Source organism: Cheilinus undulatus, linkage group 14, assembly GCF_018320785.1.
Source record: "Cheilinus undulatus linkage group 14, ASM1832078v1, whole genome shotgun sequence".
Taxonomy (NCBI): Eukaryota; Metazoa; Chordata; class Actinopteri; order Labriformes; family Labridae; genus Cheilinus; species Cheilinus undulatus.
The window spans coordinates 47394738-47416704 of record NC_054878.1 but is presented as its reverse complement, the minus strand read 5'-3'; the positions used below and the strand labels follow the sequence as shown (position 1 = coordinate 47416704).

The 21967-nt window shown below is 40.3% G+C and overlaps 2 protein-coding genes across 4 annotated transcripts in view; one reads left to right on the top strand and one right to left on the bottom strand.

The window, feature by feature from the left end:
- Positions 1-10230, top strand: part of LOC121521563 (serine/threonine-protein kinase D3-like) — a 78147-nt gene extending 67917 nt beyond the window's left edge. For both annotated transcript variants that reach the window (XM_041805647.1, XM_041805646.1), the window contains exons 15-19: positions 1621-1782; positions 4674-4772; positions 4899-5166; positions 5546-5631; positions 9155-10230. In XM_041805647.1, the coding sequence (XP_041661581.1) occupies positions 1621-1782; positions 4674-4772; positions 4899-5166; positions 5546-5631; positions 9155-9328 (789 nt within the window). In that variant the 3' untranslated portion in view covers positions 9329-10230. The remainder of the gene's footprint in view (positions 1-1620; positions 1783-4673; positions 4773-4898; positions 5167-5545; positions 5632-9154) is intronic.
- Positions 10231-12139: 1909 nt separating this feature from the next.
- ndufaf7 (NADH:ubiquinone oxidoreductase complex assembly factor 7) lies at positions 12140-21477 on the bottom strand. 2 transcript variants are annotated; one of them, XM_041805554.1, is made up of 10 exons: positions 21041-21477; positions 19707-19867; positions 19457-19537; positions 19181-19291; positions 16604-16817; positions 16454-16512; positions 15707-15820; positions 14057-14200; positions 13189-13362; positions 12140-12598 (listed from the first exon to the last, which is right to left on the bottom strand). In XM_041805554.1, exons 1-10 carry the CDS (start codon positions 21114-21116, stop codon positions 12374-12376), a joined length of 1359 nt encoding a protein of 452 aa, XP_041661488.1. In that variant the 5' UTR covers positions 21117-21477; the 3' UTR covers positions 12140-12373. The 2 variants fall into 2 exon arrangements, with proteins under 2 accessions (XP_041661488.1, XP_041661489.1); XM_041805555.1 differs by having other exon boundaries at positions 19707-19864.
- Positions 21478-21967: the final 490 nt, after the last annotated feature.

Here is a 21967-nt window from a genome sequence, read left to right as displayed (position 1 = left end):
ATGACTAACCATTTAATCTGTTTTTATAGAAATTTATTGTCAAAATTAGTCAATATTACAAAAATGGTTAAGGTTGGCAGAAGTGTTGCAAAAATTGGCAGAAAAAGTTGTGAAAAGAGGTTAAAATGTGTCAAAAAATGGTAAAGGATGAAAAAAGGGGCAAAAGGTATCAAAAATTGTTTATAAATGATAAAAAATAGTGCAAGAAAGTAAAGGGGTTAAAAAGTGGCAAAAATTGGAGAAAAGTGGCAAAACTTGATAACAGAGTGGCATAAAGGGAATAAAACATGCAGAAAAAGTGGTTTAAAGGGGTTAAAATCTTTAAAAAATTGGGTTAATGAGACAGAAAGGGGCAAAAAGTATCAATGTTGGGTAAAAAGTGGGAAAAATGGTTTTACAGTTGCAAAAGGTGTTGAAAAATGCAATAAAAGGGGTTTTAAAGTGGCATAAATAGAAGAAAATTGGCAAAAATGGATAAAAGAGTGGCACAAAGGGGATAAAACATGCAAGAAGTGGTTTAAAAGGGTTAGAATCATGCAAAAATTAGGTTAAAGAGGCAAAAAGTATCATAAAGAGGTTAATAGTGTCAAAAGGGGTTAATATTGGTGCTAAATGACAATTAGGGAGGGCCCATTCTCTGGGATTTTCAGGGGTCTGGCCAGTCCTGTTGTCAGGCCTGCTGCATTCTAGATAATAGGGATAGATCTCACTGGTAATGACTAAAAATGTCCTGTAGTTTAAAGGAAAACACAAATACTACTGCAGTAATATTTCAATCAGACCAAAATGTTCATTTAATTTTTGTGTATTTGAAAAATCCGGCCCCCAGAGTTTCTGATGAGACTAAATCTTGCCCTTGTGCAAATGTACTTGATGACCCCTGCTATATGGGGTTTGGGGGCCTGGAGCCTATCCCGGCTGTCAGCGAGAGGCAGGGTACACCCTGGAGTGGTCGCCAGTCAATCACAGGGCTGACATATAGAGACAGGCACACTTACACCTACAGGCAATTTAGAGATCAGTTAACCTAATGAGCATGTCTTTAGTAATGGGAGGACGCCGGAGTACCCGGAGAGAACCCACACATGCACAGGGAGAACATGCAAACTCCACACAGAAACCCCTGACCGAGAAGCAAACTAGGAACCTTCTTGCTGTGAGGAAACAGTGCTAACCCCTGCACCACCGGGGAGCCCTGGTATTAAACAAGCAATATGTAAATCCAGCTTCTGAGTGGGTCTCAACACAATAACAGAAAATGCAGAGGAGAAACCAGCATGGCTCAGCTCTGCCCATCACTGTGTTTAGTACGAGGAACTTTGATGGTCTTTGTACATCAGAAGGATGAAACATTGGTGTATCTTTCTTTATTAGAATCAGAACAACTCTTGTCATATTTAGGAGATTTTAAAGCTACAGTTAGAGAACATTTGACCAGTGTATGCACATACAGCCCCATTCCACCCTCTGGTCCACCGTTACAGTATCCAGACTTTATCCAGACATCACAGAAAAGGTGCTGGTGTCCATCTATCTAAGACTATATTTTATTCAATAGTATTTTTGTGACTAAAACTCAGTTAATTGTGCTGCTCTATGCTCTCCTCCTGTTTGTGACAGAACCTGCACCACCCCGGGATCGTTAACCTGGAGTGTATGTTCGAGACACCTGAGCAGGTGTTTGTCGTCATGGAGAAACTTCATGGAGACATGCTGGAGATGATTCTATCGAGCGAGAAGAGCCGACTGCCCGAACGCCTCACCAAGTTCCTGGTCACACAGGTCAGTGAGGACCAGGAGAATCTGAACCAACCTCAGATATAAAGGGAGTAGGCTCATTACAGAGCAGCAAACCTGCAGCTTCATCACAGGATGAATTCAGTTTCTCCCAGTTTTAAGGAACTTTGATGACATCTCACCAGCCCAGTCAGCTTGTCCACAGTAGCTCCCTGTTAGCTTTGGAATGATTTGAAAATTTTACTCATCACTTTTAAAGCATTTATGGGTCTGGCTCCAAGTTACAGCACAACATTGTTGGCTCCTCATGAGCCAGTCCACATCCCTGGATCTTAGGCTGGGGGCCTCCTGGTCATTCTTAAATCCAAATCCAGGCCTGAAACTAAAGGTGATCATGCTTTAGCTTTTATATCATGTTCTCTAGCCTGAAAGCTTCTGTCATCCCACTGTAAACTGTGAGCTCAGCATGAAGCAGCAGGAAGGGCATTTTCACATTAGGCATGGTTGTTTTGTTATTTATCTGGGTGCAATTTATCTGCCCTCCCCTCCACCTGGTCTGCTTTCACATCATTAACCTGAGCACACCTTCATGTCTTTTCTGTCCCATGCAATAGGCAAAGGTATGCATGTAGCAGTGTTAATTTGGTCGACTGAAACTATGACTAAAAATGTTCATCGACAGCCTTTCTTTCCATGACAAAAACTAGACTAAGACTAACAAAAATAGATCTGTGATGACTAAAACTGACAAAAAGTGTTTTTTTTTTTCAAGATGGCTAAAAGTAGACTAAAATGAAATTTAGTTTTTATTGGACATTCAAAATCCGTGATTCTCCACTGTGGATAAATCTGTTAATAAGCAATGCAGCTTTAGCTATTCTTCCTCTCAGCTGTAGAAAGAAGGGACCCCAGGTTTGGCAGGCTGCAAAGAACACACTACCATGATTTGGTACCAGATTTAGGCAAGAGAATAAATGCGTGGACTCAAAGTAAAGACTAAAATGTGAGGACTTTTCGTCCACTAAGACTAGATTAAAACTAGACTAAAGCTAGACTAAAACTAGACTAAAACTAGACTAAAATGTTATTGATTTTTCGTCAACTAAACTAGACTAAAATGTTTTTGAGTTTTCGTCAACTAAAACTAGACTAAAATAATTTTTTGTTTTGGTCAACTAAAACTAGACTAAAACTAGACTTAGATGTTTTTGAGTTTACGTTGACTAAAACTAGGCAAAAATGTTTTTGAGTTTTAGTCGACTAAAACTAGACTAAAATGTTTTTGATTTTTCATTGGCTAAACTAGACCAAAACGAGACTAAAATGTTTTTCAGATTCTGCAACTAAAACTAGACTAAATCTAGACTAAAACTAGGCCTAAACTAGACTAAAACTAGAATAAAACTAGACTCAAATGTTATTGAAAGTTTTCATCAACTAAAACTAGACTAAAACTAGACTTCAATGTTTTTGATTTTTCATCAACTAAACTAGACCAAAACTAGACTAAGATGTTTTTCAGATTCTGCAACTAAAACTAGGCTAAAACTAGACTAAAATGTTTTGAGTTTTCGTCGACTAAAACTAGACTAAAACTAGACTGAAATGCTTTTTGATTTTTCTTCGACTAAACTAGACTAAAATGTTTTTGAGATATCGTCAACTAAAACTAGGCTAAAACTAGACTTAAACTAGGCTTAAACTAGACTAAAATGTTTTTGAGTTTTATTCGAATAAAACTAGAATAAAACTAGACTGAAATGTTTTTTGTTTTTTTTTCGACTAAACTAGACTAAAATGTTTTTGAGATTTTGTCGACTAAAACTAGGCTAAAACTAGACTTAAACTAGACTAAAATGTTTTTGAGATTAAGTCAAATAAAACTAGGCTAAAACTAGACTAGAACTAGGCTTAAACTGGACTAAAAGGTTTTTGAGTTGTCGTCGGGTAAAACTAGACTAAAACTAGATCAAAACTAGCCTAAAATGTGTTTGAGATTTCGTCAACTAAAACTAGGCTAAAACTGGACTAAAACTAGGCTAAAACTAGACCAAAACTAGACCAAAACTAGGCTAAAACTAGACTAAAGCTAGACATAAACGAGACTAAAACTAAAAAGGGTACAAATTACTAAAATGGGAGTAAAACTAAATGACATGTTGTCTAAAGACTAAGACTTAAAATAAAAATAGATGCCAAAATGAACACTGGCGTGTTGTTAGTTTGGAAATTCCTCCGGGAAGAAGAAGACAGAATCAGAGATGATCATGCATCCTCTTGGATAAACATTTGTTCATGACTCTGTGCAGACAAGAGTCTGTCCTTCTGATTCATAAGATGCTAAGAATGGCATTCTTTCTACTTCCACATCTACCGTGCAGCTTGGAGGACCAGTGGGTCCATGCTGCATGGAAACGACTGTTTTTGATAGTGAGCTGGTAAATGGACTTGAGCTTGTATCACGCTTTTCTAGTCGTCTGACTACTGATGAGACAGGACACATTTACATTTGACTTTGCAGCTCTGCTCACTTACAAGTAGCCAGTACTCGGCCATGGTTGTCCACATCTGCAGACTGTGCCCAGTACTCCCGTTCATGCTTGAGCACACCTTTTCAGGATGCAGCGTTTAGCAGACAGATTTGTTCTCAAACTGAGCTGCAGAGTCAGCTGGACTCAAACATGCCTTTAAATGATTAATGCTTCTTTTAATTGTCTTTGCAAAACCTTCTACCACTACAACTTTATTTTAACTTCACTTTAATTAATAACTATGCAGCCTTACAGTTTAAAATACTAGTCATGTACCAGGAAGCTTTGCATTTGTTCTTGGAAGCCGATTTGTGTCTTAACTGAAGTGTAGTTCTGATCTAAGTTAAAGCTTGTCTCAGATTTTAGCCAAATCTGTTGAGAGTTTAATACTTTTGTTGTCCACAGATCCTCGTGGCTCTCCGACATCTTCACTTCAAGAACATCGTCCACTGTGATCTGAAGCCTGAGAACGTCCTCCTGGCCTCTGCAGAACCTTTTCCTCAGGTTAGTATGAATAAGCTTTAGCTTTGCTCACGATCCTTTTTACTTTTGTCCTTTAAATACGTAGTAGTTCTGTACTTCAGAATGAACAAGACTAGACCATTTGGATTTCCTCTCCTTGTCCTCCAGGTGAAGCTCTGTGACTTTGGTTTTGCTCGAATCATCGGCGAGAAGTCATTCCGGCGCTCGGTGGTCGGCACACCCGCGTACCTGGCGCCTGAAGTTCTTCGCAGCAAAGGCTACAACCGATCTTTGGACATGTGGTCTGTGGGAGTCATCATCTACGTCAGCCTGAGCGGGACGTTTCCCTTCAACGAAGACGAGGACATCAATGACCAGATCCAGAACGCCGCTTTCATGTACCCGCCGAACCCCTGGAAGGAGATCTCAGAGCAGGGTCAGGATGTTTGATGAATATTTATAGAAGTAAAGCTGACTTAACATTTAAACGTAAACGACTCTGCTTAAATGACTCTGCATAAATAAATGGTTAAGACCTCTCCTGTCTAAATTCTTCTCACCTGAGCTGTGCATACCAGGTGAGATGCAGTGCAGATGAAGGCGGTCTGAAAGCTCTGACCTGTTAACATGCACACACTGAAAATCAAGCCGTGTCGCGACCAACATGCATCAAGTCTGACACAGGCCTTAAGGTCTCTAAACCCCAAAAAACTAAAGAATCTCTGACTTGTCTTTTAATGACACGTTTTTACCTGTTTGAATGAAGAAAGATCAGGTGATTTTCTTCTATTTTAACTCTGTTTGTTCCTCCTCAGCCACAGACCTCATCAACAACCTGCTGCAGGTAAAGATGAGGAAGCGCTACAGCGTCGACAAGTCACTGAGTCACCCCTGGCTGCAGGTAAATAACACTTCTCTATAAAATGTAAAAAAACTAATAAAAGTCTGTGAAATTCTTGGCTGACCCTCGAGGTCAGCTCTCCATGTGGCTCTGTGTCTGAGGCCCCGTCCACACAGAGAAAAATTCAGGTGTATACGCAGAAGTTTTTTGTCGGATCGGCGTTTCATCCACACCGAAATGGCGTTTCGGGTGACAGTAAACGATACTTTTTGAAAATGGGTCCCAGAGTGCATAAATCCGTAAACGACTACCGTTTCGTCTCGTTTCGTCTCCGTGTGGACGGCTATCCGCATCTTTCTCGAAACGATTACGTCACACATAGTGTCGCTCTCTTAAGACGCCTGCGCGGTTCCGACCAAAACAATAATGGCTGATTACAGGGTTGTGTTAGTGTTGTTTACAGCAAAATCTGATGCTCCTTTACCACCACCGGGAAACGCACACACCATATGTTCTTAAATCCAACGAGGAGAACAACCAGAAGGGCAACTAGAAGAAAGTTTTGTGTCATTTTTCTGTGATCTTCTTCTCTTCTTTGGTGAATGTCTGTGGCAACGTTACAGCGCCATGCACAGGCTTGGCAAATGCATTACATTCCTTGTTTTTCACTGGCGAATCAATCTTGCAAAGCTCCCATCTGAACCGTTTCAGCCCGGTTAGAAAGTGACAGGACCAATCAGCAACGAGGGGTAGTACTTTCAGGCACTGCAGAGTCGTGATGTAAACATGCAGCAGCAAGAGGCCGGTGCAATTATGGCGGAAGAGCTTAGTGTGGATGCTGCTAAAACATAAGTTTTATCAGAACTTGATGACATTTCTTCGTCAAAAGAAGAACAAAGAACAGCAGTGAGTTGTTTTCTTTTCAAAAAATGACAAAAGTCGAGTACTGACATGTCTATAGTCGCTATGTTTCGCGTCATTCCTCGGTAGCTGCGCACAAGCAGCTCAATAGCTGCTACGTCATGTGTTTTGTTGCTCTGATTGGCCCATAGAGATGTGACAGACAGAACAAACAACAACACTCCAAGGTTTTTTTTCAAAGCCTCTGCCTTTTCTCAAAAATATACTATTGAAACTTTTCAGATAGATGTGTGAAACAAATCCATGTGGCGTGTCAGGTTACAGCTTACGTGGATATTTCCTGAAACGATTCCGTCTTAATGGCAAACTTTTTCAAAACAAAACGGCAGTATATCATTTTCATCTCTGTGTGGACAGGGCCCAAGTGTCTCAGAGATGCTTTCAGAGCTGTACATGCAAAGTTACATTATGGGCGGGGTTTAGCTGTACTGAAATTGTTGTTATGGCTGCCTTCACTACTAGAAACACCTCAGATTTAGCTTTAGAATCTCGTCCGTTTTATTAGAGCTGGAGTAGGTTTCTGTAACAAGTCCAGAGAGCGACACTGAAAGCTTTCTGTGACAGAAAACATGTTTTTGCTCTTCTCCTGCTCTGTTTCAGCATTGGTTTGCAATCATTACATTTTTCCGGTGTAATCCAAGGGCTGCTGCCATGCTAGCGTTAGCTCGGATGTAGCTGTAGGAAAGCACCAGTTTAATCAGAACCGGTCCACATTTCTTTTTTAAACCAGGGCTGAGCCACACTGAAAGCTTGTCTTTGCAGAGAAGATGTTTTTGCACGTCCCTCCAACCGGCTTTGGCATCAGTTTTCACTGAAGCTCCACCGTTAACAATCTAATGCAGCGTTGGCCTGCACAAGAGCAGCGCATGCAACGCAGTTTGGCACTCTGATTGGCCCATCATGAATGTGACAGACAGAACGTTCCTCCAGTCACTTTCTGAAGATTTTCGGAAAAGTCCCTTCCCAACTCTTTCTATAGGAGCTTACCCAGATGAATGTCAGATACACTGCGTGCAGAATTATTAGGCAAGTGAGTATTTTGATATTATCTTCATTTTTATGCACATTTTCCAACTCAAAGCTCTATACACTGGAATGCTTATTGGAATGAAGCATTATCAGGTGGTGTTTATCTGTCTAATGAGGGAGGGTGTGGCCTAAAGTGTTCACCACCCTATATCAAGGTGTGCAGAATTATTAGGCAGCCTCTCCACCTCAGACAGAATGGGCCAAGAAAGAGATTTAACAGACACTGAAACATCAAAAATTGTAAAATCCCTTTCAGAGAGATGCAGCACGCTTGAAATAGCAAAGCTATTGAAACGTGATCACTGAACAATCAGAAGTTTTGTTGGAAATATCCATCAAGGTTGCAAGAAACGTGTGTAGAAAAAAAGACGGAAATTAACTGCTAAAGACCTAAGAAGAATTAAACGTGAGGCTATCAGAAACCCTTTATCATCCAGTGCTGCCATATTCCAGAACTGCAACCTGCCTGGAGTGTCCAGAAGTATGAGGTGTTCAGTGCTCAGAGATGTGGCCAAGGTAAGGAAACCTGAAATTAGACCACCACTGAACAATACCCACAAGTTGGGCCAAGACTGGTGTGGGCAGCTATTATTAAAGATGAATTCGTTGGACCTTTTCGTGTTGAGGATGGGCTACTTAAAATCAGCTCTCAAAACTACTGCCAGTTCTTGGAAGATACTTTCTTCAAGCAGTGGTACAAGAAAAAGTCTGCATCATTCAAGGAGGCCATGATTTTTATGCAGGACAATGCTCCATCACATGCATCAAAGTACTCCACTGTGTGGCTGGCCTGCAAAGGCCTTAAAGATGGCAGAATAATGACATGGCCCCCTTCCTCACCTGATTTAACCTGATTGAGATCTTGTGGGCCATCTTGAAACGTGAAATTTACAGTGGAGGAAGACAATAAAACACTTTGAACAGCATTTGGGAGGCTGTGGTTGCTGTTGCACATAAAGTTGATTGTCAGCAGATCAAAAAAACGAACAGATTCCATGGATGGAAGGCTCATGAAGGTTATTGAAAAGAAGTGTGGCTATATTGGTCACTGAATATTTGTTTTTAAAGTCTAAAGTGTTTATTTGTTAATTTTCAGTCGTTTTTCTGTTATTCTTGCTATAATAAATGAAAATTAACACATGAGATGGGGAAATAATTATTTTTTAATTTAATTGCCTATATATGCTTAATAATTCTGCACACCGTGATATAGGGTGGTGATCACTTTAGGTCATTCCCTCCCTCTTTAAACAGATAAACATCACCTGATAATGCTTCATTCCAATAACAATTCCAGTTTTTAGAGCTCTGAGTTGTAAAATATGCTTAAAATGAAGATAATGTCAAAATACTCACTTGCCTAATAATTCTGCACGCGGTGTATATTCATGCAATGGATGTGAGTCAGTCTTGCATATCAGGTTAGCTGTTCCCTGCCGACAGGGCTTTATGTTTTAAACTTTTAGGATCCTTCAATTCTCAACCTACAGACATTAGGGACAGCACAACTACACACCCCAAAAACTAATCACTGCCAGAACACACACTTCAGTCAGACTTTTCTACATGCATCCCGGATAGATGCAGTCAGCCACAGTTCTAACTGTTGTTGTTGTTATCATCTCTTTTCCAGGACTACCAGACCTGGATGGACCTCAGGGACTTTGAGACGCGGCGGGGCGAGCGCTACATCACCCACGAGAGCGACGACGCCCGCTGGGAGGAGTACGCCGATGAGAGAGGCCTGCACTACCCCAAACACTTCATCATGTCGCCAAACCTGGACGACATGGACGAGGACCCCTAGTGGTGAAAATGTAGGATAAGAATCATGGACTCGTTCTGCAGCTTTACTTCAGGTCAAATCTTTTTAAACACAGCTCACCTTTCTACCGCTTTTTTCTACACGCCAAAACCAACGGACCCTTTGAGCCAAAACATGGAGGGATTTTTAACATCTGATCCTTTTTTCACCTAAAACCGGAGACCTGAACGGTTCTGCTTCTTGAACCTGGTCCAGCAGTGGGAAAGGTTTGGTGCTCGGTGTGACGGTAACTGGAACTAAAGACAATTAAAGATGTCTTAAACACAGCCCAGCTTAAATGTTCTGTACAGTTTATGTTGAGATGTCTTTGCACTATTTGGGAACTTTTTTAAAGGGTGAATTTCTCTGATTGTGTCTTATGGTTCATCTGCAAACATAAACTTTATTCCTCCACTTCTGAAATACTCTCTGCTACCTTAGAACTGGTTTAATGGGTAAACTGACTGTCTCTCATCTGAATGCAGAAATGTTGTGAAGAGTTTCTGTTGTGGTCTGCATAGAAGGGGAGATGATAAAATAACAGAATAAGCTTAATTTTTATCATGCAAGTTGTTTTTACGGCTTAGTTCTAACAATCATGGTCACATTAAAGACTCAGGAATTCAAAAACCAGTCTGATAAAAATATTTTCTTCTGTAACACTTCAGCAGAGAAACAATCAGGTTATTTGTAGAGACTTTTGGATGAAGACAAGTGAGAATGGAGCTGCTAACGTTTTTGTCTTTCTGTGAAAACCTGCCTGAGAAAAACCTGGATCAGCTGATCCAAGTCCAGCCTGAGAATTCATTCTGACTGTTTTATATTTTTACAACAGATGTTGTCTTTGTCTTTGGAAGGTCTTACTGATGGGAAATATTAAAGCTCAATGCTTTACTTTTGGAGAATCTGAATCTTTCCATGTCTCATTTGACTGTTTCTGTTATTTAAAATGTGTGGATGAAGAAGAGATGCAGAGAACATTTTCACATGTGAGGAATCTGACTGGTTGTAAACAGTAATAAGAAGAATAAAACAGTAAGAGACCTAGAGACAGCAGTACTTCTAGTGACAGATTAGTTTAAAAATATAACAGCAGTAATGATCAGAGCTGGTTATTATCTATCAGTTAACTAAATCAGTGGTTCTCAACCTTTTCAGCCCCCGACCCCCAAAATAAAGGTGCTAGTGACCGAGGACCCCCACTGTACCTGGAGTTGGTTGAACACAGCCATGCACATTAAAAACAGAATAAGATTATGTTAAAAATAGCTAAAATTGTTTGATAATGGCAAAAAATGGTGGGAAAGGTGGTGAAATTAGGTTTTAAAAGTAGCAGAAATGGGTTAAATAGGCCAAATATGATAAAAGTGGCAAAAAAATAACCAAAAAATGGGTCAAAGTGGCAAAAAATTGGCATATTAAGTGGTAAAAGGGATTTAAAAGTGGCTGAAATGGCGTTAAGGTGGCAAAAATAGGTGGGCATTTGGTAAAATAGGATGATAGTTGATACAAACTGGCAAAAAAGGGTTAGCTGAGGCATAAATGTCACAAACTGGCAAAAATTGGCATATCAAATTGTGAAATGTGGCTTAAAGTGTTAGAAAAGAGGTTAAAAGTGGCAATAATGTGTCTGAGAACGGCTTGTTTCAGCTAACATTTTTCTGAAAGTTGGAGAAAGAGAGGTAGGAGAGAAGGGATTTTTCTTGTACTTGGGAGATTTTTGGATTTTTGTTAGAAACGCCTAAAAAATTGATTTTTGCACAATACGTCCCCTTTAATGATGCTGATTGGTCCGGTCCGTTTTCAGAACTGGCGCAGTCGTTTAACGTTGGAGCTTTGATGGATGGATGACAGACATGGAATCTGGACAGTCGTCTGCTCTGTGAGGTCCTGTGTGTCCCCTCCTCTGCTGTCTGTTTTATTAGAGACATAAATGGGACTTTTGCATTTTATAAAACATCAACAGGACTCAGATGTTGGTATTTGCCAACCACTGCTCTCTCTCTCTTGCAGCAGCAGCAGCTTTGGGTGTTGAAGTCTTGCAAATTCTGAAGTTCTTAATGTTCCATTAGTGAAAGAAATAATGATATGAACCTAGGATGAGGTTTAAGAGTCTGAAATTTGCTTAAATTCAGCCTTTTTCTTCCTTCATCAACATGATTATAAAACAAACAGAAGAACTTCAGATTTGTAAAGGTGTCAGACTCAAGGTGAGAATAATTCCTCAATCAGAGATGTTTAATAATTCTCTTAATTTCTTCCAAATGTGCGAGCCTCTTTAAACCAGCTAAAGAGAAAAACTTCTGAATGAGAGGAAGAGCTGACAATGATCCACCACAGGATGTTTAGGAAACCATCATTTAATTACCCAAACCTGAACATGATCTCCTCGCTCCGCCGCTCTCCTGGAAGACGGCTCCTGGTTTTGGCCAGGACCCCCCTTCACCCTTCGACACGTGTAACTGGATCTTTTAATTGCTACTGGAGGAGCGTGGGGCTCGATGTGAGCGGCTGCTGAACAAATGTGAGCCGGGCTAACGGCTTCAAGATGTGGCAATGAAGGCTGCAGACGGAGAGATGGAGCGGTGAGGGAAGAGATCTTTATCCTGAAGGTCTGTCACTCTGATCAGGCTGTTTTAGAAGTCACCAAGCACTCAAATATGTAGGAAAATGACTTTAAAGCACTGAATTTAAACATAAAATATGACTTATTTACCTCTTTAAGGAACCGTATGTTTCACATTCCAAACTAAATATGCCTAAAAATGAAGACATGTTTTGATTTTTATCATTTTTCCATCCAAAAACCATTCATAAAGAAGCAGGTTTTTACTTCAAATCAGTAAAGTAGAGCAACTTTCTTCTTTTCCTATAAATTACAAACACTTTGACTCTTTGTGCATAAATACTCTCATCTTCAAAAAACAGCATTCCCTGATCCTCTGGATCAAAGTTTGTGAAATGTCAGAGCTCCAGAACTCTTCTGAAATCCTCTTTTTATCTCCAGATAAAGTCCGAGCATTTCCAGGTTTTACAGATCCGTTCGTCTCAGGAGAAGCTCAGCTCAGTAAATCCAGCCACGGGCAGCGGTGCCGGGCTCGGCTTCTTCTCCAGCTTCAGCCCCTCCGGTCTCTTGGGTTTCTCCAGTCGGCTGGGGTGCAGCAGGCTGAAGAAGTGGAAGCGCTCGCCCATCCTGGCCGGGTTTGTCAGCATGTCGTAGCTGCTGATCAGCTGCTGCCTGGTGGACGCCTCTCTGCAGTTCCTCAGAAGAACCTGCAGAGAATCACACGGAAGTTACATAAAACCCCTCTAGAGTAAAGACCAAAACACACCTGTGCCTAACCGACACCAACAGCAGCACGCCGACAGTTAAACTCCCCACCAGCCACTGATGGGTGGGGCGCTTGATACCAGAGCTGGAAGCTTGCTCAGGGCTTGTCTCCCCACCTTACTGGGTAAGTGAGAAAACACTAGGAGCAGGGGTACTCCACCAGCAGCTGCGTCCTCGAACAAAAAGTGGGGCTAAATTTCTTTTCCTGTACTCTCAGAGCTGCTACGACGGCAGCTGAGATGGACAAAACACCTGTTCTCTTTGGGCGTGGCTGGTGGTGTCAGGAATAGAGCAGTGGCCTAAAGTGTCCACGGGTTACCCACATCCTCAGCTCTGCTGGTCATCCCTCAAATGCATGTTCCTCACAAATCTGTCACCATTTAAAGTGAAATAACCAGACTTTACAACAGCAGAAGATTTCTGAACAAGAAGCATTGATGCAAAGAAATAATCTACCAAACACTAATGTAGGGTCATGATTAGTTTTCTTTTTGTTCCAGGTTTATTTATTTCTATCAGACTGTCCTCTCACCTGCATTCGTGAGTCGATGCCCATGTTTTTCAGGAACGCCCTCTGACTGATGGGTCCCAGACAGGCCACGCCCCCTCCCGCCATCCTCCGCAGGTAGCTGAAGTCCACGTCAGCAGTGAGGTCGGCTGAACCGGGGGAGGACAGGACGTCATGGAGCTGGTGACCTTTAAAACCCTGACACATGACAATCAGCCGGGTCAATCTCAGACAGATTTATTTATTTATCTTTTCATAAAGACGTTTAAAGTCAGCTGATCACCTCCATCTCTGATCAATGAAACCTTCACTTACAGTAGTAAGAACTCTGACTATGTGGTTAAAGCATGATTACATAATGGAGACAAACTACATAACCTTTAAGTCTTTACAATGAATCAGTCAAAATGCAGATTCTGGAGGAAATAAACACGTATTGGTGAAACTTGAGTGTTCACTTTTTAATGTGTTTTTACTCTGAGGATTAAATGACTTAATGAGAGATATTAAGGTGAAAATAAAAAGAGTTTAAAAGAGGAGGAGGAGTCAGGGAAGAGGAGTCGACCCTGGTTTCCTCTCCGTCTGCAGCAGATGGGCTCATGTTTCCTACATCTGTTTCCTTCAAATAAAACTGAGGAGAGGAACGGACAAAATGTTCAGAACCACTTAATACACCCATATTTAAAGATCTAAAGGCACATTCTGTCCTTATGAAGAGCACTGAAATGTTGACATACTGTATTTGAGTTTTTCTACTCTTTTTACTGATTAAACACCAGCAGATTACAAAATACTGAGTGTCTTGGCCTTATTAGAGTCTTCAGTTTTCACTAGAGTTATCTGAAGTTGATAAATCTGGTAAATCTGTCTCAGTGTAAAGCTTCATTCTCACTCTGAACGTGTCCGTTTTGGTTCCATCGTGTCCGTAGTCAGCGATCAGCGCCGCCCCGCCGTCCTCTGTGATCCTCCGAGCCAGCTGCTGGACGATGGCTCCGCCTTCTGCGCACACCTCCACGTGATTCCGCCTCTCACCTGCCTGATGAACACCCTTCATTATAATCATCTGTAGATAGATTTTTTTAGTTTTTCAGCCTCACTATGACCTCCTCCACTCCCGTTGATTCTTTCTCATCTTCATACTGATCACTCCAGTCAAACAGCTACTAAACATCTTATTTCACAGTTTAAAAATAATAATAATAAGCTTTATTTTATAGAGTGCCTTTTAAAACAGAGTTACAAAGACAAAGCAGTTAAATCCTGTAAAATCAGGCTTTAATCCGGGGATGAATCAATTCCTCGATTAATTTAAAATTTCCTCAGAGGTAAATTCTCTGCAGCGATGCTTGGTTAAATCTCTCATGTATCCATATAGACCCATGGTGTTAGCTAAGACGATGCGCTGTGTGGCACGAGGTGCTGTGTTTTGTACGTAATTAATGCAACACAATGCACTTGCTCTCAGTCCAGGTGAGAGAGTCAGAGACAGAGAGTCAGAGTAAGAGAGTCTGAGTTTAAGAGTCTGAGTTAAAGAGTCAGAGTAAGAGAGTCTGAGTTAAAGAGTCAGAGTTAGAGAGTCAGAGTTAGAGAGTCAGAGTTAGAGAGTCAGAGTTAGAGAGTCAGAGTTAGAGAGTCTGAGTTAGAGAGTCTGAGTTAGAGAGTCAGAGTTTAAGAGTCTGAGTAAGAGTCAGAGTTAGAACGTCTGAGTTAAAGAGTCAGAGTTAGAGAGTCAGAGTGAGAGAGTCAGAGTAAGAGTCAGAGTTAGAAAGTGGGAATTAGAGAGTCAGAGTTAGAGAGTCAGAGTAAGAGTCAGAGTTAGAAAGTGGGAATTAGAGAGTCAGAGTTAGAGAGTCAGAGTCAGAGTTAGAGAGTCAGACTGAGAGAGTCAGAGTGAGAGAGTCAGAGTTAAGGAATCCAAGTGAGAGAGTCACAGTTAGAGAGACTGAGTTAGAGAAACTGAGTTAAAAAGTCAGAGTTAGAGAGTCAGAGTTAGAGAGTCAGAGTGAGAGAGACTTTGTTAGAGAAACTGAGTTAAAAAGTCAGAGTTAGAGAGTCAGAGTTAGAGAGTCAGAGTGAGAGAGTCAGAGTTAGAGAGACTTTGTTAGAGAAACTGAGTTAAAAAGTCAGAGTTAGAGAGTCAGAGTTAGAGAGTCAGAGTTAGAGAGTCAGAGTTAGAGAGACTGAGTTAAAGAGTCGGAGTTAGAGAGTCTGAGAGTCTGTATAATCGTATACGTAGCTGTCTGCTTTTAACGTTGGCAGTAAAAACCAGATGGAGGCTGTAAAACAAACCTCCAAGAGCTTATCTGAAGAGTTAATTTCCTCAGTGGTTGAGAGATCAAAGCTCTGACTTGATTTCATTACTTTAAGGTTTGAATTATTCTCCAGCTCTTAGAAGTGTTTCCATGTGGCATCAAACCCCTTTATCCTCCTCCTGTTTCTTTGTTTTTAGTATTTCTCTAATGCTGTTTAAAATACTCAAACCTAACAGTATGTTTCATTCAAAGCTGTTTTCTAAGGAGAGTGTTGAAACTTCACAGTTCACCTGTAGGAGCGTGGACGAGGCCAGAGTGGCAGCCAGAGCCAAGACGAACCTCAGCTGCTCCGGTTTCTGAGGGTCAATGTCGACCAGCACCTCCCTCCAGCCTTTCTCCGTCCTCTACCAAAAACGAAAACACACAAACTCAGACAGTCAGGCTGCTGTGTACTAAACAGAGAGCTGCTCTATGAGGGCGCTGCAGGAGTTAGAAACACCACAGAGATATGTATGAATAATAAAGGAGCAGGTGATGAGATATTCATCCTGACTGGAGGTTTCTCCTTTCATATAAATGTCTAAAATGTTAAAAACCTGGACAGAAATATCAAAAACTGATAATTTTACTCTAGGTGAGACAACAAAGATCAGTGAAATGTCATCCTTTTATATCCAATTTCACAAGAAAATGCACATACCTGATACAGAAATCTGCTGGACAGATGTCAGAATCGGATAAAATGTAAAAGTTTGGACCACAAAATTTAAGGTCAGAGTCAAAATAGCAGAAATTCCCCCTAAGTAATACATCCACAGTCTTTAATCACTGCTGAACTCTTTATCATGTTTTGGATATCTTGAAGGAGTGATTGGGCTTTTTTTAAGTTAAACTCTAGCACCATCTAGTGGCAGAGTACTGTAATGGCATGGATGAGATTAGAACTGCAGGACACCGGACCCCGGAGAAAATGAGTTCAAGAAATTAATGCAACAAATTAAATGTATATTAATTTAAGGCATCGTGCTGGCTCTTACCTGAAATTTGTGGATGGGCAGAGCATCGAAGAATTCATGAGCAAGAAAGATGCTGAAACCTGAGATAAGAGGAGAGAAACCGGCTCTAAGATGACGACAATGTGACATTTTAACCCTTTTCCCTCTCCTCCTGGTTCTATTGGCACCTACCTGCAGGAACATCATCCAGACGGTGGTACCACCTCACCGGCAGCCCAGCAGCAGTCTCCCCAAGGCGGTACACCGGCTCATCCTCTGTGTCCGCCTCCTGGCTCTGATTCCCAGTCAGACTCTGGGCCTGAATAAGACTCAGAGCCGGACTCACCTCCACCAGGTGGACGGACACAGAGGCCTCTCTGAGAACGGGCTGGAGCTGACTGAACACCTGGAGATGAACAAAACAACAGACACCTGAGCAGAGAATACCTTTACTACTTCATTATACAGGCCGACACCATGTTAGTTTTCTCTGAATGAGTAGCCTGCCATTATTGGGTACACTAGTTTTCACTTTTTCAGCCATTTAGCCAATAAAATCACCTGTTTATTGTTTGTGCAGTAAATATGAAGTCATTCCAGAAGGCTGTTAGCTTAGCTTAGCACAAAGAATGGAAATAACCATCCAAGACTTTCCGTTGGTCTAATATGACTGATTGCTGGACACGTTTTAGGAACATTTGTTAGACAATTTGGTCATCTTGTTGGATTATTTAAGCTTATTTTTTGGTCTTTTTCGTTGGATTAGCTGTTGACAACTCTTTGGACTATGTGATGCACTGTCAGACCTGCTGTTGGACTGTTTTGATCTATTAGTTGGATGTTTTGTTGGACTATTTTAGGACCATTTTGAGCTGATTTTTTGTATCATTTGTCCAACAATTTCACACATTTTTTTCAGCTATCAGATCATTTTCTGGAAAATTTCTTGGACATTTCTGTTAGTACTTGTTGGATAATTTTGTTGTATTTTGGGGACTATTTCAGACCTTTTGATGCACTTTTCTGGACCATTTCTTGGACTACATCAGACTATCTCAGATACACTATAATGCCAAAAGTATTCACTTACCTGCCTTGACTCGCATATGAACTTAAGTGACATCCCATTCTTAGTCCATATGGTTAAATATGACATCGGTCCACCCTTTGCAGCTATAACAGCATCAACTCTTCTGGGAAGGCTTTCCACAAGGTTTAGGAGTGTGTTTATGGGAATTTTTGACCACACTGATGTTGGACGAGAAGGCCTCGCTCTCAGTCTCTGCTCTAATTCATCCCAAAGGTGTTCTATGGGGTTGAGGTCAGGACTCTGTGCAGGCCAGTCAAGTTGATCCACACCAAACTCTCTCATCCATGTCTTTATGGACCTTGCTTTGTGCACTGGTGCACAGTCATGTTGGAACAGGAAGGGGCCATCCCCAAACTGTTCCCACAAAGTTGGGAGCATGGAATTGTCCAGAATCTCTTGGTATGCTGAAGCATTCAGAGTTCCTTTGACTGGAACTAAGGGGCCAAGCCCAGCTCCTGAAAAACAAGCCCACACCATAATCCCCCCTCCACCAAACTTTACACTTGGCACAATGCAGTCAGACAAGAACCGTTCTCCTGGCAACCGCCAAACCCAGACTCGTCGATCAGGTTGCCAGATGGAGAAGCGTGATTCGTCAGAGATCACGTCTCCACTGTTCTAGAATCCAGTGGCGGCGTGCTTTACACCACTGCATCCCATGTTTTGCATTGCACTTGGTGATGTATGGCTTGGATGCAGCTGCTCGGCCATGGAAACCCATTCATGAAGCTCTCTACCACTGTTCTTGAGCTAATCTGAAGGCCACATGAAGTTTGGAGGTCTGTAGCCATTGACTCTGCAGAAAGTTGGCCACCTCTGCACACTATGCGCCTCAGCATCCGCTGAACCCGCTCCATCATTTTACGTGGCCTACCACTTGGTGGCTGAGTTGCTGTGGTTCCCAGTGGCTTCCACTTTGTTCTAATACCACTGACAGTTGACTGTGGAATATTTAGGAGCCAGGAAATTTCACCACTGGACTTGTTGCACAGGTGGCATCCTATCACAGTACCACGCTGGAATTCACTGAGCTCCTGAGAGCGAGCCATTCTTTCACTAATGTTTGTAGAAACAGTCTGCATGCCTAGGTGATGATTTTATACACCTGTGGACATGGAAGTGACTGGAACACCTGATTTACATTATCTAGATGGGTGAGTGAATACTTTTGGCAATATAGTGTAAGTCAGACATTTTGATGACTTTTTGTTGGACTGCTTTCTAGAATTATGGGATTATTTCTTGGACTGTTTAGTACTATTTTGAAACTATTTGATGGTCAGTCTTAAGATCTTTGTTTTATCAATCTTTTGGATTATTTGCCAGACTATTTTTAGGATTCATTTCTATTTTTTGGTAATATTGATTGAACAATTTCTCAATTTTTGTTGGATTATTTCAGACCTTTTACTGAATTGTAAGCTATTTATTTGAATGATTAGTTGAACTTTTTCAGATTATTTTTTGTACTATTTTTTGGATTGTATTCCACTATTGTTTTTTTTTTTTTTTTACTATTTAAGACTGTTTTCCTAATAGTCAAGCCTCCAGAAAGTCCCTGACCACATAAAACTTCAGATTTCTAACCTTTAAAATGTGTTAAAAACGATTTCTTCAGACTTTAACAGATTTAAAACATTCTGGTGTGAAGAGGCTGTTTTTCTACAGGAAGTTCGTACTCTGAGGACGTCACTGGCCAGAGATCCTTTCCCTGGTCCGAGCTCGACCAGCTGAAGCTGTTTGGGTTGGCCGGCTCCCATCCACTCACTGATGATCCACACGCCGATCAGCTGATAGAGAGGAAAAAATAAATGTTCAAATACTCAATATTCAGCCACATACAGCAGGACAGGATGGCAGCCTAAAACACCTGACATTAGAATAATTCTTAAACTAAATCTGTGTATCTGAGAGTGTTTGGGTTTCTTATTTAATCCGAGATTTTCTGGTCTCACCTCTCCAAAAATCTGACTGATTTCTGGTGATGTGATGAAATCTCCTTCAGGTCCCAGCATGTTGTTCCTCACATAATAGCCCTGTTTAGACAAATCAGATCAGTCTGTATTAAAAACATGAGCAGAATTAGGTTTAAACATTTCAAAGTGCATCACATATAAATAAGATGTTGACATAAATTGTGTATACATATATATATATATAAGTGGTATTTATTTTGATAGCAGAACTGTCAGACTCATAGCCTACCGTCACAGGGTTGGTGAGCACCTCTCTCATGTACTCAGCCACTGTAATCGGACCTGTGGCTTTTATTTTGGAGGTCAGGTGTCTCAGCATGGAGGGGCGGGGCTTTTCCTCACCTGTTGGAGCACTGCAGAAGAATCTTGACTGAGCTGCTCGCCATCCTACTGTCAAACACAAACATAACAGGGTTGTTAGAAACAAAAACAGATCAAGAACGACCACTGATGACAGTAGGACCAGAAGATTATGGCAGAAATCAGAATTCTTTTGACAGGTATTAAGATCACAACCATTAAACACAATAACTCACTGACTTTACAACATCTGCATCACATGCATTTATGGGACTTTAACACTGAAAGACTGAAAAATAAGCCATAAATGACTGAAAAATAAACATGAATAATAATATATTATAACAAAGAATACACAGGTGAATTACTTCAATGGCAAAGTGTTACAACAAACACTGAAACATTTATAACATGATAAAAACCTGTGGATAAAGCAAGTGTAACATGACATGTAATTGTTAAATCCTCATTATCTTGTTTTTATGATGATGCCAAAATTGTGATTAAAATCAAAACTTTGATGAAAGCCAAGGCCAGCACTAGATAATACTCTCTAAAATTACACTATTTCAATTCATTTAATGATCAATAGTATGTAAAAGTACCAAAACTTTCAAAGAAGAAAATCTAATTCATAAGACAGATGCAAAAAAGGGGAATAAATACATAAAAATGCAGGAATATTGCAAAAACACTGAATAGCACAAAAACATTGAAAACAATATTGCTGATGTTTTTGTGGAATTCCCTCAGCTTGTGTCTAAGTTTAAAATTCTGGAAACTTTAGAGTACCTTAATATTTAGTACTCCTTCGATATTAGTAGCAGTATTTTCTGTTTAAATACTGATCTAAGATATTTGACCACAGTCAGTTAAATTCAGACTGGCTTGCTTCAGCAAACATGACTTGTAATCTGATTTAATGTTTTGATAAAGAATCTTAAATCTAACTGTGAGTTGTGTTGTATGGGTTCATCTCGTGACCTATAATACTGTGATGGTTCAATAACTAAAGATAAATCTATTACGGACTAACGCTGATCACATTTTATGCAAAGTAATAGTTAAACTAAGTAAAATATCAGTAAGATCACTGAAAAAATACTTAAAATGTGATGTTTTCAAGTATGAAGTAGCTTATGTAACTTGGAAACTCTTTGATGTATTCTTCTAAGTTTGTTGTGCACGGTTAAACATACCTGACAGGAGGAATCTGAAGTAAATTATGTAAATCAAAATCTCAATGAGAGTCAGTGAACTTACCTGCTGCTGGACTGACAGGATGAATGAAGACTCTGCTGATTAACTGCTGAGTTTTAGCACTAAAAAAGGCCCTCATTCTGTGGGGATTTTCCTTACATATACAAGCGAGTTTCTTTATAAATCTTCATTAAACGGTAAGACAAGTGTCACCGTAAATAAAACAAACTCTTTAACCACATGGACCTCCTGTCTGATCCACTGTCTCTCTGCTAACAGGATGGTGGCTAACTGGTTAGCATTAGCCACCTTAGCTGAAAGTACGTTTAAGCGAATGAACGGGAAGAAACTGCTGTAAGTTTTTAATTAGCTGTAGGTATAGGTGATTAAAATACACATGCATCTATTCTAGTCTATGTATCACGCAAGGTTAAAGCAACAGAGCACCGGTTAAGCATCTCACAGTTAAAGCAAACGGTGTTGAGCGTCGAGTAAATACGACTTCCGGGTAACATTTCACAATAAAACTGCCGCTTTCGTTTTTAAAAATTCATATAAAACCAGTCTGATTCCTAATGCTTCGGTTTTTTAGCTCTCATTTGGCGTGTTAAATAATAAAACCCATATTCAGTTTAAGAAATAATTGTCAAAGTGTATGAAGTAAAATATTTCTATTAACCCGACCGTGTAAATGTTGTTATAAATCTGAACGTACTTTTAGTCTGGAACTTCTTACTCTTTTCTCTTTTTCCTCTAATTTGCAAAATTTTCATTTCTTTTATTCTTTTGATCTGTTTTTGAAAAAAGTGCATGAGTCTGAATATTAAATAAATAAATGATTAAAATGTGTAACTTTATGAATTGATTTTGAACTAAAGTAATTGAAAAGTCGATATGAGATCTTTACGGTGGCGTATTGCATTCACTTGAAAATAAAAAAAAAAATCCTGTTTTTACAACGTAACCATCTCATAAAACAGGATTTTTCAT

Bases quoted from the DNA above. Each gene is read 5' to 3' on its own strand.
- ndufaf7 (XM_041805554.1), bottom strand. From the start codon at position 21,116: ATGAGGGCCTTTTTTAGTGCTAAAACTCAGCAGTTAATCAGCAGAGTC. The intron at 16,513-16,603 runs GTAGGTGCCAAT...CTCTTATCTCAG, and splicing joins TCTGGATGATGTTCCTGCAG to GTTTCAGCATCTTTCTTGCT. The intron at 14,201-15,706 runs GTGAACTGTGAA...GGTGTTCATCAG, and splicing joins CCTCGTCCACGCTCCTACAG to GCAGGTGAGAGGCGGAATCA.